At 44.5% G+C, this 15979-nt stretch overlaps 1 protein-coding gene across 2 annotated transcripts in view; it reads left to right on the forward strand.

Moving 5' to 3' along the window:
* ABCC12 (ATP-binding cassette, sub-family C (CFTR/MRP), member 12) overlaps window positions 1-15979 on the forward strand; it is a 72433-nt gene that overhangs the window by 683 nt on the left and 55771 nt on the right. Inside the window, exons 2-6 of one of the 2 annotated variants that reach the window (XM_011952600.1) lie at window positions 1621-1889; window positions 9008-9176; window positions 11416-11571; window positions 14159-14310; window positions 14596-14825. In XM_011952600.1, the coding sequence (XP_011807990.1) occupies window positions 9058-9176; window positions 11416-11571; window positions 14159-14310; window positions 14596-14825 (657 nt within the window). In that variant the 5' untranslated portion in view covers window positions 1621-1889; window positions 9008-9057. Of the gene's footprint in view, window positions 1-1620; window positions 1890-8712; window positions 9177-11415; window positions 11572-14158; window positions 14311-14595; window positions 14826-15979 lie in introns of those variants that run through there. The other variant, XM_011952599.1, reaches the window with a different exon arrangement.

A 15979-nucleotide genomic window follows, 5' to 3' on the forward strand; every position in this document is an offset into this window, starting at 1 on the left:
TTTCTTTCTTTCTTTCTTTCTTTCTTTCTTTCTTTCTTCTTTCTTTCTTTCTTTTCTTTCTTTCTCTTTCTTTCTTTCTTCTTTCTTTCTTTCTTTTCTTTCTTTCTCTTTCTTTCTTTCTTTTTTACTTTTAAATATATTATTTTCCTGGGAGTGTAGATTTCAGTTGCCCTGAATCCAGGCTCTTGCATCCTTCACTAATCGTGTGGGAATGTGTCTGTAACTGGATGGATGACCTCGTTTGGAGATGCCATCACTGGCCACTGTTTTAGGACCTCTTGGGGATGAGGGGACTTGAGCAAAAGCACACCCACTTCCCTTCCTGCACCCCCAGCTTGGTGCTGTCCCCTGCATGCACTTCCCTCTGCCACCTCTCTGCCTCCCCCTCCCTCCCAACGCCAGTCCCTCATCACTCACAGGGCTTTCGGGTCTGGCTGCCGCAGGTGCCTGGACCTGGGGACAGACAGGAGAGGTGCGGTGCAGGCAGGGCCTGGGAGAGCTCCCCAGTGTCTCCTCTGTGCTGGAGGCCTGTCAGGCCCTGGAGGAAGGGGCTATGGGGGTTGGCAGAGACCATCAGATATTGATGACTTTGGTGGCTTTAAATTAAGAATGGATTTATTAAGAAAGAAGTAGGGCTGTCGTCTCGTACCTGGGGAAAATGTTATGACTAAAGGTGTGCCTGCTTTTGGTTGATGGAGGGACTCCCATCATGAGCACCAAGGAAGACCCAGAGTCCAATTCTTGAACATGAAGTTGTTAATTTTCTGGGCTAGACAGGGGCAGAAATGAAATATAACAGAGCAAAGTGGGCAGGTGTGGAAAATGGTTCTTCTTGAGATGACTTCTAGACATCTTTTGTTCTCTCTTGGGGCAGAGACAAGGATAGAGAAAAAGGCCTCAGGAAACACTATAAGGAAGACAGCAGTGCTAATGCAATAATAAATGTTACATGACCCCGAATCTCAGAGTCACAGAGACAGTAAGGAGTGGTGGGGATTGTGGCAAACTAAAGCATGTATGCCCTGCCCAGGAGGGGTTGCCGTGCTCAACGTGAGTGGATTGTCACCATGTGAGCATACAGAGCTCCTGATATTTGACGAAAGCCGGAAGCCAGTCTTATTTTTTTTAAATGTGGTATCTCCTCATTTTTAAATGCTTTCCACAAATTGGAAAAAAATGTTTAAACTACGCAGGCCATATAAAATGGAACTGCAAGTTGTACATGGTCCACAGTTTGTGTCCTGTGCTCTAAACAGAGCCCTTCCTGCTTCTGCCTGTCCAGTCTGTTGAGGTTAGGTTAGGAACCCCCTGCCTGCCAGCAGAGGGGTGCACCAATGACTTTTTGGCACCTCTTGCCAACCCTCAGATACTCTGCATGGAAAATACAATGCCAAGAACAGAGCCACGATGGCTGCAGGGACCCTGGCCGGGTTGGCACTGCCTCCTCCCAGCTCTCATCAGCTGTGCGCCCCTCAGACCCCATCCTGTGATTGCCAGCAAGCAGATTTCTCACCCCAGGCAGCTCCTCACTCCTGGCAGAGGATGGTGTGACAGACGGGGATAGAGACGTTAGCCAAAGCAGGCTTCCTGATTTTAAAAAAAGTCTCATTTTCCCCCCAGGGCTGCCAAATTTAGCAAAGTGCCATTCCAGCTGCAATGCTTCCAAGCCACCTCAGATCATCATAACTTCCCATGCCCTGGGGAGCACTCAAGGAAATTACCTTCTAGCACCAATTTCCTATGCACGCTGATTACTCAAACCTGGCCAGGGAGTCCTGGCCTCCAGTGTTTGGCATCTGGGACTCAGGAGCCCTAAAGACAAACTGATGACATCTTGCTGCCAGGGTCCCTCACCATTAGAAAAGGGAACCAAAAAATAGAAATTATAGGTAAGAGTTCTCCACTAACAATGAGTCCCACCCTCTCACAGGGGCTGGGAAAGATTAGCCTGGATGAGAGAAGCTAGCAACTGGGTGGTTGGGAGTGAGTTGTAGGAAATGACAGTGGTCCTCAAATATCACAAGGCACATGAAGAGGACATCAGTGGAGGCTGCATGGCTCTTGAGAGCAGAGAAGTGTGCAGAAAAATTGAATTTAGTTCCACAGAAGGAAAAAATATCATCCTCTTTAGAGGTGTTTCCTTAGAAAATGCTTGACTTTTTATTTTGCAACGATTTCAAACTTACTGAAAAGTAACAGAAATAATGCTAAGAGATCCCAAGTACCCTCCACTGAGATTTGCAGTGATATTTTTGCCACATTTACTTTAGCATTAATATCAGAATCAGGAAATTTATCTGATAAAATATTATTGCAGAATCTGTAGTCCATATTTAAATTTCTCCAATGTTCCAATACTGTTCTTTTAAAAATTTCATTTACTTATTTTTGTTTTTTAGAGCAGGAGTGAAAATTTATTAAAAAGTTTTAGAGCAGGAATGGAAGAAAGTAAAGTACGCTTGGAAGAGGGTCAGGCGGGTGACTTGAGAGTCAAGTGCACAGTTTGACCTTTGACTTGGGCCAATAATGTTCTTTATAGCAAATTTATTTTCCTCTGTCCAAGCATCCAATCCAGGCTTGTGTGTTGCCTTTAGCTGTCACATCTCTTCTGTATCCTTTAATCTGAGACGTTTCCTCACCTTTGTTTGTCTTTCGTACTATTGGTGTTTTTGAAGAGCACAGGCCACTTGGGTTCGTCTGGTATTTTCTCAAGACTAGATGCAGGGTATGCATTTCCTGCAGGAATACTGCATGCGGGCTGTCTTGAGAAGAAGTGACTGGGGTCTGTCACCAAAGCGTGTTGAGGCCCGATCTGGTGGGCCAGAGGGAAATTCTCCATGAGAGGCTAGTTTGCCATGTCTTGGATTCTGTGATTCTCCCCCAAATAATTTCAGCTGGGTTTCAGAACTTGCCGTGAGCTCTTTCTTCTTCATCAGCGAATCTGCTTTCCTACCGCTGCTTTGCTCAGGTTACCAAGGGCAGGGCAGTGCCCCAGCGGCCATTGGGAGGTCATGGGTGGTTGATCAGCGACCACAGCTTGACTGTCCATTCTGCCTGGCAGTTGCAGAATGAGTGGGCATGCGGTAGAAAGACCGTGGCCAAAGGCTGCACTCGGGTTCAGACTTCTTTTCTTGCTTCTGATCCAGACCAGGGCTGGGTTCTGTTCATGCAGGGAGCCAAGGACCTATGCAAGAATGAGAGGCCAGTTTTTAAGCTCTTCAGCCCCAGCATCTCTGCAGTGGATAGCTTCCCTTTGTCTCCTGAAGTAAATGCAGAGAGGTCAGCAGGAGGCTTTTCTGAGTGGGGGGTGCCTTGGGTAGAGAAAATTCTGAAGGACTTTCTGGTAAACAAACAAATGGAAGTCTTGTGGAAAAGGATCCAAGGAAAGTTTTGAATCTGAAGCCTTTCACGGTCATGCCCAGCCTTGTCTCGACTCTTACCTAAGTCTGGTGCATAGAGCCTCACGACACAGGGACCACACACAAACCGAGGCTCAGCCAAAACCCTGTGTTTGGGCTTTTTCTCAAATCCTTCTAGCCTCACCTCCCGCAAAAGTCCTCCCTAACCCCACCCTCCTCCCAGACCGTACTGACCTCTACTTTCTCAGAACTTCTGTAGCACAGGTCTGCATTACTCAGTGACACTGAGCACAGACAGCCTGCTTTCAGGCTTTAGATTCTTAAAATTATGATCAGATATAACAGCAACGTGGAGGAAACCAGAGTAACTTCCAGATCTTATTTCCCCACCCCTAGAGGTAACCATCATCTTGAATTTGGTGTAGAGTGTTCCCATTCACTTTGTAAAAATAAACTTTATTTTTTAAAACTGGTTTTGGTTTACAAAAACATTGCAAAGATAGTACAGAGTCCTCCAGTACCCCATATCCAGCTACCCTTGCTAATAACATTAATAACATCTCATGTTAGTATGGTATATGTGTTATAATTAATGCATGATATTGATACATTGTTAACTGATATTTATACGTTACTAGATTTCCTTTGTTTTTATCTAATATCCTTTTTCGGTTCCAGGATCTCACCCAAGAAGCCTCTTCACAAGTAGTTGTCAGGTCTCCTTAGGTGCCCCTTAGCTGTGTCACTGTCTCAGGTTCTCCTTGTCTTTGATGACCTTGACCATTTTGAGGAGTACCAGCCAGGTATTTTGTAGACTGTGCCTCAACTGGGATTTGTCTGATGTTTTTCTCATGATTAGACTGGCGTTATGGGCTTTTGGGCGGAGGACCTCGGAGGTAAAGTGCCCTTCTTGCCACATCATATTAAGGGTACACATTATCAACAGGACTTATCACTGCTGATATTGACCTTGATTACCTGGCAGAGGTCATGTGTGCCAGGCTTCTCCACTGTAAAGTGGCTATTTTTTTTTTCCTTCTTCATATGGTACTATACTCTTGGAAGCATCGGATTCTAGTTGATTAAGTTGTTTCTCACAGGGCTATGGGATGACAATTCTGATACTGCTATACATGTACACTTAATTGAACAGTTAAGTAAACACATGGTAGATGGTGAGAGCCAGGCTTCTCACTTTTAGAATTGGAGCTTACAAATAAGCAAGGGGAGGAGGCTAGACTTGCGATAATTATGGTAATGGATTCAAGTTGGAGAGTCAGCATGAATCAGTATGAACTCACTGTTAGCTTAAAATAGATGTGGATGGTTACATATAGAAATATTTATAGATATGTGTTTATGCACTAGTTAATATGCATATATATATTTCCTTGCGTTGTCAGCTGAGAGGGCCTAGAAGCGGCAACACCCTAATAACAAAGAATTTACCTAGTGCCCAGATCTTGGTTCTAATACGATTCTCCAATATAAGGAATTTCAAGTACTTGGAGAAATGAAATTTTACTACAAATATAGTCACTATTAAATAAAATATATTATTATATATTGCAAGTACATGAATTTGTATATTGTATATTTTGCAAGTTTGTGAACTTTATATAAATGGCATCAGAATGTATGTATTTTTCTGCAGCTTTCTTCCCCCCTCTCAACTTATCATATGAGCTATACACATAGTTTGATATGTGGACTTAGTTTATTCATTTTTACTGTTGAATAGTAATATGCCAAACTCATATGATACAATTTATTCATCCATTTTCCTATTCATGGATGTTTAAGATATTGTAAAGAGAGCCACTATAAATATTCCTGTAGAGGGGCCACAAAAATATTTTTTGCATGAGAGTCCATCCTCTGTGGATTGTTTCCTTGTGTTTTCCTAGATTGAACTTCAGTGTTGACACCAGTATGAGAGGAGAGAGGCTAGTAGGGGCAGGGAGGAAATTCAGAGGAGAATGGAAGACAGCCTGCAAAATTAGTGGCCACTCTGTATCTGACTGCTTGAACAGGCAGGCTTTCTCCAAGGCATATATATAATTAAGAAGGATAATTGCTGCCTATGTTAGTAAGACAATCTTTAACTTGACCAGATAATGCCAAATTGCTTTACAAATTAGTTATACAATTTATATTCCCACCAGGGGGGCTTAAGAGCTGCAGTGCTCCATACATATGCCAAGACTTGTAATTTTTAGACTTTTAAATAATGTCTATTTGAAGAATGAGAAATGGCTGTTATTGTGATTGTGGTTTTAATTCATATTTTCCTGACACTCAGAGATTGAGCATACTTTTATGTTTATTTGGATCATCTGTCAATTGTCTTTTGCTGGCTCCTCTAATTAATTGTTTGTCCTTCTGTTATTAATATATTGAGAATTTTTTATAAATCGCATACTGATTCTTTACAGTTAAATGGGTCACATCTATACCAGTATGTTGCTTCTCTTACAAATAATGTCTTCTGATTAATGAACATCTATAATTTCAATGTACTAGAATTTATCAAGATTTTGCTTTAGGACTTTTTAAAAAAATTGCTTTAAGAAATTCTTCCCTATCCTAAGATCATAAATACATATCTCTGTATGTACTTTGCACTGTTAACATAGTATTCCTTTTTCACCTTGTTGCTTTTAGCTTATTTGTTCTTTATATTTAAAATAAACTTCTCATAGGAAGCGTATCATTGGATCTTGTTTTTATATTCAGTCCGATAATCTTTGTTTTTTTAATTGAAATGTTTAGTTCATTTATAGTTAATGTAATTATTGATATGGTTGGGTTTAAGCCTACTGGCTTACTATTAATATTTGTCTTCTCTTTATTCCTTTTGTTTTTTATTCTTCTGTCCCTCCTTGCCTACTTTTTTTTTTTTTTAGTTAATCTACTATTTAGTGTTTCTTTTTATTTCCTTGACTGACTTCTTAGCTTTAACCCTTTTTAAAAAGTATTTTTTCCAGGGTTAACACAATGTTATGATTTATACTTTATTCGTTATTTTTATATCATCCCATACTTAATTTCAAAATAATTTATATATTTTACTGTATGTTATTGTGTGCTTATTTTTCTCTTTCTGGGAAGAGGATGTGCATCTTAGATGTTTCTCATACTTATTATTACTCATTCATTCAACAAATATGTATTAAACATCTACTATGTACCAGGGACTGTTCCAGGTATTGGAAATAGAGCTGTGAACAAGACAAACATGAAGCCCACAGTTTGGGGAAATAAAAAAGTATGTAGGAAAGTTTTCTTAGAAAAGGAAATGTTTGAACTGAACCTTGAAGGCTGAGCAGAAATTGGTCAAGTGAAGAAAGGGATCCTAGATGGTTCCAGGTTGTGGCAGTAGTGAATACAAAAACTAAAAAGCAGGAGGAATAAACAGTTTGTCCAGGGAGTAGTAAGATATTCCACATGGCTGGAGTGCAGCATTCAATAATACAAATAGAGGGTGGAGAGTAGAGTATGCAGTTTGTCCAGAGGTTTAGGGAGTCTCTGGTAGTTGCTAATATTCTCATTGAATAAGGAATCTACAGCTGGGTCTGTGGTATTCATGTCATTAATATTCATTAACTGTGGCTGGGCATAGTGGCCCATGCCTGTAATCCCAGCACTTTGGGAGGCTGAAGCAGGTAGATTGCTTGAGCCCAGGAGTTTGAGACTAACCTGGGCAACATGGCAAGACCTCATCTCTACTAGAAATACAAAAATTAGTTGGGCATGGTGGTGCAGGCCTGCAGTCCCCACTACTTGGGAAGCTGAGGAGGGAGGATTACTTGAGCCCAGGAGGCAGACGTTATGATGAGCTGAGATCGTGCCACTGCACTCCAGCCTGGGCGACAGAGTGAGACCCTGTCTCAAGGTTTTTTTTTTTTTTGTGGCTCATGGCTGTAATTCCAGTACTTTGGGAGGCTGAGGCAGGTGGATCACCTGAGGTCAGGAGTTGGAGATCAGCCTGGCCAATATGGTGAAACCCCATCTCTACTAAAAATACAAAAATTAGCTAGATGCAGTGGCATGTGCCTCTAGTCCCAGCTACTCTGGAGGCTGAGGCTGGGGAATCGCTTGAACCCGGAGGCAGATGTTGCAGTTAGCCAAGATCGCACCACTGCACCCCTGCCTGGGCAACAGAATGAAACTCCGTCTCAACAACAACAACAACAACAACTTTAAATTCATTAACAATGATTAAAGAGCTTTTCAGCAACTACTAGCTCTAAAACATGTGGGCTTCTCCATCTAACTACAAGTCTTCAGTTTCCATGTTTGGGGATTTATCTTTTTGAGATGAAGACATTATGATTTTCAAATTCTGTTGTAAGAAATACGTATATTATTCCAGAGGAGTTGCCTCTTGTAATATAATACAACCAAGGGTTATTGTAGGTTATTGGAGGAGGGAAGGAACATCAGTTTCCTGTATCCAGAGTGCCTCAGATGAGATAGATGCTACTCATTCTCTATATACTCTTGAGTAAGTCCTTCCTCTCTCTGGGCCTCTGTTTCCTCTTCTGTATAATGAGAAATGTGTAAAAGGTTGCATCTGAGGACACTTCCAGCTCTGCCATGCCATGGTTTTATCAGCCACTAGCAACTTGATGGGAATCAGTTTATTCTCTGCTTCTAGCTATGGAAACTTCCAGAAAGAACTCATGGGAATGTGACCCCTGTTTATATATAATAATAAGGCCCTTGTTTGCAAGTGGCAGAGACCAACTCAACATACCGTAGGTAAAAAAGGAGAATTTATCTATAGAGTATGAGGAAGCGGCTGTCATGGGACCCTAGGGCAGGAATAGAGGGAGGCCTCAGGAAAGGACTAGGACTAGCCATGGGAAACCCTCAGGGATCATGCTCTATGGATTGGATTTAGGTGGCTGGAGAATGGGGTGGCTGGCTTGGGGACTGAACAGACATCGCAAAAAGTGTCCTCTCCACCCGGGTTGTTAGTTTTCATTTGGGGCAGCAGTAACAGAAGTGTGGGGAATGTGGGCCTGTCCAGATGTGGCTGGTCCTGGGGGATGGCTTTGTTGAAGTTCTCTGACCAGTGGGTATCAGGATGGAGGGGATGTGGATGCACAGACTCCTGGGGATCTGAAAGAATCTGAAAGAAGAAGGGGTGTGCGCATGTGTGTACACAGGCATGTGTGGGTGTATGTGCATGGGTGCGTGTGTGCATGTGTGCATCTGTGTGGATGTGTGTATGTGCACACGTGTGTGTGTGTGTGCACGTGTGTGTATGTCAGTCAAACTTCACTCTGAGTAATACTAAGAAAGAAAACCCATTTTCTTGGGGCTCTTTCCCTGGGCTGGGACTCAACCTTGGTCACTGGACTGGCTCCCAACCGAAACCACACCATAGGGTTTTCTGCTCTCGGCCAACCCAACATGAGAAAAGAGGAACCAAACGGTCCCACTAATAAGAAAGCCTCAGCGTAGTGTTAAAGGACGTAGCAGGTCTTCTGGCCACACTCCTCTACAAATGTGGAAAGCTCATTGGGGAAAACAGTTCTCAGGGGTCAAAGCAAAGGAACTGATCTGGGTAGAGTAGGGGCTGCCTGATCCCAATTAGACATCTTCACCTCTAAATAACCTTCACCATTTCTCTGCCATAGAGTGAAAGTGTCCCCAGGCGTAAACCCCAGGGCTTCAGGCTGCCATCAGGATGGTGGGTGAAGGACCCTACCTTATCTCAGATCTGGACCAGCGAGGCCGGCGGAGACCCTTTGCAGAGAGATATGACCCCAGCCTGAAGACCATGATCCCAGTGCGACCCTGTGCAAGGTAAGTCAGAAGAAAGATGGAAGGGAGGGCCAGGGCAGGACCTCCAGGAATATCCATCAGGAGAGTGGGCACTGCTCCTGCAACCCATCTGCTGCCCTACCTGCTCGTCCTTTTGTCCGTCCACCCATGCACGCATTCATTCATCAACCACTCACTTCCTTGCCTCCTCCTGCCCTTTGGTGAAAAGGAGGTAGTAGCTCAGGTTTAAGGAGAGCATTTCATGATCCAGGACCTGTCCAAGTGCTTTACAAATATCTTCTCGTTTACTCTTCACAACCACCCTGGAGGTACTGTTACTATCTTTATCTGATAGGTGAGGAAACAGGTACAGAGAGGTTAAGTAACTTGCCTAAGGCTTGCCAGACAGTTTTTGCTTTGTAACAAACTGTCTCAACACTTAGCAGCTTAAAACAATTGCCACTTATTTAGCTTACAGCTTGATGGGTGACCCATAAAATAAAGCAACGTGGGCTGAGCTCAGCTGGGGGGTTCATTTGGTCTTGACTAGACTTACTCCTGTGCAGCAAGGTGGCTGCGCTGCTGGGGGTGGGCCGGCTGTTGGCTGGGGCAGTGGGGCAACTGGACCCCATGTGTGCTCAACCTCCAGCAGGCTAACCCAGGCTCAGTCATGCAGTAATGCGGCGGGCTTCCAAGGGAATGAGTGGCAGCACGCAGGGCTTCTTGAGATTCAGGTTTGCAACTGGCAGACCACTTTTTTCACTGCATTCTATTGGCCAAAGCAGACCACAAGGCAGCTCAGATTCAAAGTGTGAGGAAACAGACTCGACTTATTGATGGAATGAGCTGCCAGGTCACATTCCAAGGGATTGGGAACAGATGGGGAGAGAAAATGGGGTCATTTTTGTAATCCAGGATAGAAACTCAGGTAGTCTGATTTCTGAGCTCCCGTGCTCAACCTTGCAGCATATTGTATTATTGTATATATTATTAGCATTATGCTAACAATAACTTTATGAAATGCTGCCTTTTCTACATGGAACGAGGCCCTGTGGTTTGTTCTCTGAGCAACAGAAGGCCAAGTGGCATCTCTATAATAAGTGGACACTGTGCTACCTTCTCCCAGCATCTCTGTCTGGGCCAAGGACACACACATTTGAGCCCTCCAAGGTGGCAGGTGGAGGTTGGAAGAGCAGGACATGGGCTATTATTCCTAGACCCAGGAGATCTCTAACTGTCCACTTTTTCAACTAGTTTATAATCGCTTTGTGGAGAAGCAATGTGGGGAGGTGCTGAAGGGAATGATAGGACTCTGGAGTCAACAAGCAGTGGGTTTGAACTCCTGTCCCACCACTTTCCAGCAGTAAGACCTTGGGCAAATACTCTAAACTCTCTGTGCCTTGATGTTTTTGTCTATGAAATGGGCATATAATACTACCCTGCCACCCATCTTACTGAGTTGTTGTGAGGAATATATGAAGTAATACATGACTGTATCATGAAAGTCACCTTTCAGGGAATTTTTACTATGTGCTGAGCACATAGTACCTTATTCACATGATTTTAGCTTGAATTCTCCCAAAAGCAGGGCCTCAGTCAAGAACTTGGAGGCAAATAGCTTATTTGAGAAGTGATTCCAAGGAGCAGGAAGAAAGATTTAGGGAGAGTGATGCAGGGAAGGAGGAAAAGGTAACATGAGGTGTGGCCTCAGTGTCACTGCTGTGAGCAGAGGGGCCTGGATACTACTAGGTCCTTCTAGAAAGTGTCCAGTTTTCCACCCAGAGGATGTGATGTGGACTTCTATACTCCCCTAGTGAAGTTTTGCCCCTGGGGGTATTAATGCCCCGAAAATCTGGGCAGGAGGAGGAGGAAGAGGAGGAGGAAAAAAGGAAGACAAGGAGGAAGGGGAGGGGAGAAAAGAAGGAAGAGGAGGAAGGGAAGAAGAAATGAAGAAGGAAGAGGAACAAAAAAAAAGGAAGTGATGAGTTTTGAGTATTATTACATTTGTCTTTAAGACAATTTATTAAAACTTATGTAACTTAATTTTGAATATTGACTTGTGTTTAACAAGTAACTTGCAAAATTCCTGAAAATTTAACAATTGGCTCTCACCAGCTGGCCCCAGCACATCACTGCTAAAAGGGCTAATGAACACAATGAATGCAAGTCACAGCTTCTTAGTGCAGCTGTGGCTGTTACTGTAGTTACAAGTTCAATCCAGAGAGAGAGCTGGGGCAATGACCCCAATGCCCGGAACACTGAGCATCTTGTTTTTCTGCAGGTTAGCACCCAACCCGATGGATGATGCGGGGCTGCTCTCCTTCGCCACATTTTCCTGGCTCACACCGGTGATGGTGAAAGGCTACCGGCAAAGGCTGACCGTGGACACCCTGCCCCCATTGTCGCCATATGACTCATCCGACACCAATGCCAAAAGGTACCATGATTTGCTTGGGTCACTGTATCAGTCCATTTTCATACTGCTATGAAGAAATACCCGAGAGTGGGCCATTTATAAAGAAAAAGAGGTTTAAAGGACTCAAAGTTCCATGTAACTGGGGGGACCTCACAACCATGGTGGAAGGCGAAGGAGGAGTAAAAGGCACGTCTTACATGGTGGCAGGCAAGAGAGTGTGTGCAGAGGAATTGTCCTTTGTAAAACCATCAGATCTCATGAGACTTACTACCACAGAACAGCACAGGAAAATCTGCCCCCATGATTCAGTTACCTCCCACCGGGTCCCTCCCATGACAGGTGGGGATTATGGGAGCTACAATTCAAGATGAGATTTGGGTGGGGACACAACCAAACTGTATCAGTCACCTCAGGAGAAAAGCCCACTCTAAGGAAAGGGTCCCGTAAACTCTTTTGTGTACTCCCTAGTTGTGTGCTTCACAATATCCCCAACATGGAAAATGACACCCATGCGTGCTGGTAACCATTCTCTGAGATTCAGGCTGGACTGCATGAACTTCTTGGCCCAAGTTGTGGGGAGGTGAGAATTAGGCAGCATTAGCGGGGAGAGAGGACTCACTGGAGAGCTATGGCCTGAGGCTCACGACCCTTCTGGCTGAGCTCCAGCTGGTTTGCAGGAGCACTGTATCAAGACAGAGGTGGCTGGAATCTCACTTTGCCCTGTGCTAGTCAGACCCCACCTGACCAGCATACAGCTTAAGGTGTCAGGTTTTGTTTTACTTTAAACATCATTACTGGACTTTCATATTACAAAATATATTTAGGTTGATCCTAATGAAACTGCCAATATTTGACAATTTTAACTTGTAAAAATGTAAATGTCATTTGTCCAACCTAATTCATATTCATTATAAAAATGTGAAAGCAGCAGAAGTTTAAGCCGTGAAAGGATCTCTCCCATGTTCCTATGTTCCTGCTCTACTCCCTGGTGGCAAAGCACTGTGAAAATGTCAGTGTGGCTCTGTCCAGAATTTTCCTACTCTGATTAAACACACCCTGGGCTACCGTCTGCTTCAGATCAGTACCTCTTCTTACCTCACAGGTCATGTTTTATTTTAATCTAAACAAAAAATGAAGCATGCTACGTAACTGTTGATCATGTTGCTCTTTTCAGTTAAGAATTTATAAAGACTTTTCCATGTTAGGACAAAGACATCAACTTCATTATTTCCAGCAGCTGCATTGAACTCTGTGGTTCTGATTACATATATAATATGAAGAATGGGGAAGGCCTGGGAGTGTTAGTCATGGCCTCCTAATTGCTTATAGAATTGTGCTTCTCCTCATTTGTGCCCCCGAAGAAATCTCAGCTAGTGGTACATTCAAAAATCTACCTCCTGGAGAAAGTTGCCAGGGAGCTCTGAGGGCAAGGGACCGGACCAGCATCTGTGGAGTGCTGGCTCTCCTCCGTCCTCTCTGGCCAGTACTTCTCCATCTGTTCTTAATGTTTCCTCCCATCTACCCAATGTCTACTTAGATCCTTGTCTCTCCCATGCCGTGTTATGCTCCTAGGTGATCCCCTCCACTCCAAAGGCTTAAACACCAAACACACACTGACCCCCCCAATAACGTGTCCATGTCTATCTCCAGGCCACACCCCACTTCCAGATTCTGAAACTATGTGGCCAGCATCTAATTGGACGGCTGCATTTGGATGCCTCATGAGCATCTTCTATCTAAAGCTGGACCTATTCTTGATCCAGGGCCCCAAACTGACACTATTCCTCTCCTCTTCTGCTTTTCCCCATCTCTGTCTCTCTATATATTCACACAGTTGGCTAAGCCCGAAAACTGGAGTCCATCCTTGAACCTCTTTCTCCTTTCCTCCCACATCTCATTCATCAGTAAGACCTGTTGTTGTTCTCTGTCCACTTTTCTTTAATTCCACTGCCACCTCTCACCTGGAGCCTGACAGTCTCCTGCTGCGGTCTCACACCATCATCCATCACTTTCATAGCAGCCAATTGATCTTTTAGATGTGCAAAATGATCTTGTCACATCAGCTTAAAAATCTGTAATGGCTTCCTTTGCAGTTGGAGTGAAACCTAAACTCCTGAAGGCCCTTGAGGTTTTCCCTAGGTCTTGTGAAGTCCCCCAAGGTCCCAAAAGTTCCTGCCTTGCTTCCCACTGTCCCATCAGCCCCTCTCCTTTGTGCACCACACTCCTGTCTCTCTGGCCTTCTTCCAGATCTTTGAAATTAACAATGTCCTCGCTGTACTGAGAAGATTTTTCTCTTGGCCTGCCTGTTGCCTCTGTCTTCTTATAAGAGCTGACACTGTGGCAGAGATGGGTGGTAGGCAGAGGAAAAGAAGGCCTGGCAAGGACCCAGATGCCACAGACATACTAGCTTGTGTCTAGGCACTGCCCCCTGACCTTCCCAAATCCCACCTGCTCAGGAAAAGCAGAAAGCTGAGCCAGTGCTGGAAGGTACCACCGCCAGGGAGGTGAGCTGTGCTGAGCACCCTTGCAAGAACGTGCCCAACAGCATAGCTTCAAACAGCACATAGAAGTGCCAATCCATTTTAAGCTTCCGTTTTTTTAATCACAGATTTCGAGTCCTTTGGGGTGAAGAGGTAGAGAGGGTGGGTCCTGAGAAGGCCTCTCTGAGCCGCGTGGTTTGGAAATTCCAGAGGACGCGAGTGTTGATGGACATCGTGGCCAACATACTGTGCATCATCATGGCAGCCATAGGGCCGGTGAGTGGAGTGGCCCTTCCTCCTTGTCTGCTAGATCCCTAGCCTAGCAAAGAATGCCATGAGTTACTTTCTCTACGAGCTGGTGGGTTTAGTGCATTGTCATTATCTGTGTGCTCCTTGGGGGAGAATTTTCATAAAGTGAATCCTTGTCAAGCACAGCAGCAGCCACCAAAATTAATTAAAAAGTTTGCCTCCTAAAATCAGCTTCCTGGCATGATCTGAGGCCTCGTATGCCAGCCTCAGTCCTCAGTGGCCCTCTCTTCTCCCCACCATGCTGTTTTACAGACAGTTCTCATTCACCAGATCCTCCAGCAGACCGAGAGCACCTCTGGGAAAGTCTGGGTTGGCATCGGCCTTTGCATAGCCCTTTTTGTCACCGAGTTTACCAAAGTCTTCTTTTGGGCCCTTGCCTGGGCCATCAACTACCGCACGGCCATCCGGTTGAAGGTGGCGCTCTCTACCTTGGTTTTTGAAAACCTGGTGTCCTTCAAGACATTGACGCACATCTCTGTTGGCGAGGTAAGCTGGCTCAGAGGAGTTTAATGTTGGAAAATGAGTCCCGAGTAGTTTGAGTGCATGTGAGTGTGGGTCCTGGATAGAGCACCTGCTTTCGTTTTGCTTGTCTATGACCTCCCCTTCATGTCCCATCTCCTGGCTAAGTGAGGGGTGGAGACGCAAAACACCAGAGGGAGTTCAGAGACAGGAGGGCTCGGTTCAGGCTGGAGAATTTGGAGAGACTTCCTAGTTCCAGTGGGAACAGGGCTCAGGGAGACTTAATCCAGTTGCTTTGATGGTCTATGGGGACAGTGGAGCAGTACTGAGCACACTATAGGCATTTAATACAATGGATTGACTGATGGCTCCAATAATCCCAATTGTGTAGCACAGGGAGTGCCAAAGCCACAATGAAGACCATGCCTGTTGGACTTCAGAGCTGACATTTTCTTAAACTCTTAATCCTTGGCAATAAAATCCTTAACACTTACCAAAAACAAAAAACAAACAACACACACACACACAAACAACAACAACAACAAAAACTCCCTAATCAAGGGAACCCCAGGTGGTGTGGAGTAAGATAAGAAACTTGCTTCTTTCTTACAGTTGCTCTTTTAGCAAGCTCAAAGCATCTAATTATGATTAGATTCAGTTGCATACAGCAAACCCAAAATAAAGTGGATTAAACAAAGGGAATTAATTTCACTCTACGTAAAAGGAATCTAGAAGGGAATAATGCAGGGTTGCCACAGGAGCTCCCAGCTCCTTCTGCCCTTATCACTACCTTTGCACCTGGCTCTCATCATGGTTCAAAAGTAGATGCTAGAGACCCAGGCATCCCAGCCACGCTTCAGACAGGTGGTAGGAGAAAGAGGAACAGAAGAAGGGGTGCCTTTCAGGTTGAGTTGACTCCCTTTAAGAATTCATCACAAATGTCTCATTCTACACTTTGGCTTACATCTCATTGCCCTCAACATGGACACATGGCCACACACATTCCACAAAGAAGGCTGGGAAATGTAGTCTTTTCTGGGCCCATCTCTTCCCCGAAGAAGAGGAATTGCCTTCACAAGGAAGGCGGAGGTAGAAGGAGGTGGGGGAGACTGTGTAGACAGCTAGCAGTCCCTCCAGCATGCTCCCAGATGGTAACATTACACTTTGTCTTTCTGTATTGA

Source organism: Colobus angolensis, unplaced genomic scaffold (genome assembly GCF_000951035.1).
Source record: "Colobus angolensis palliatus isolate OR3802 unplaced genomic scaffold, Cang.pa_1.0 Scaffold343, whole genome shotgun sequence".
In the NCBI taxonomy this organism is placed as follows: domain Eukaryota; kingdom Metazoa; phylum Chordata; class Mammalia; order Primates; family Cercopithecidae; genus Colobus; species Colobus angolensis.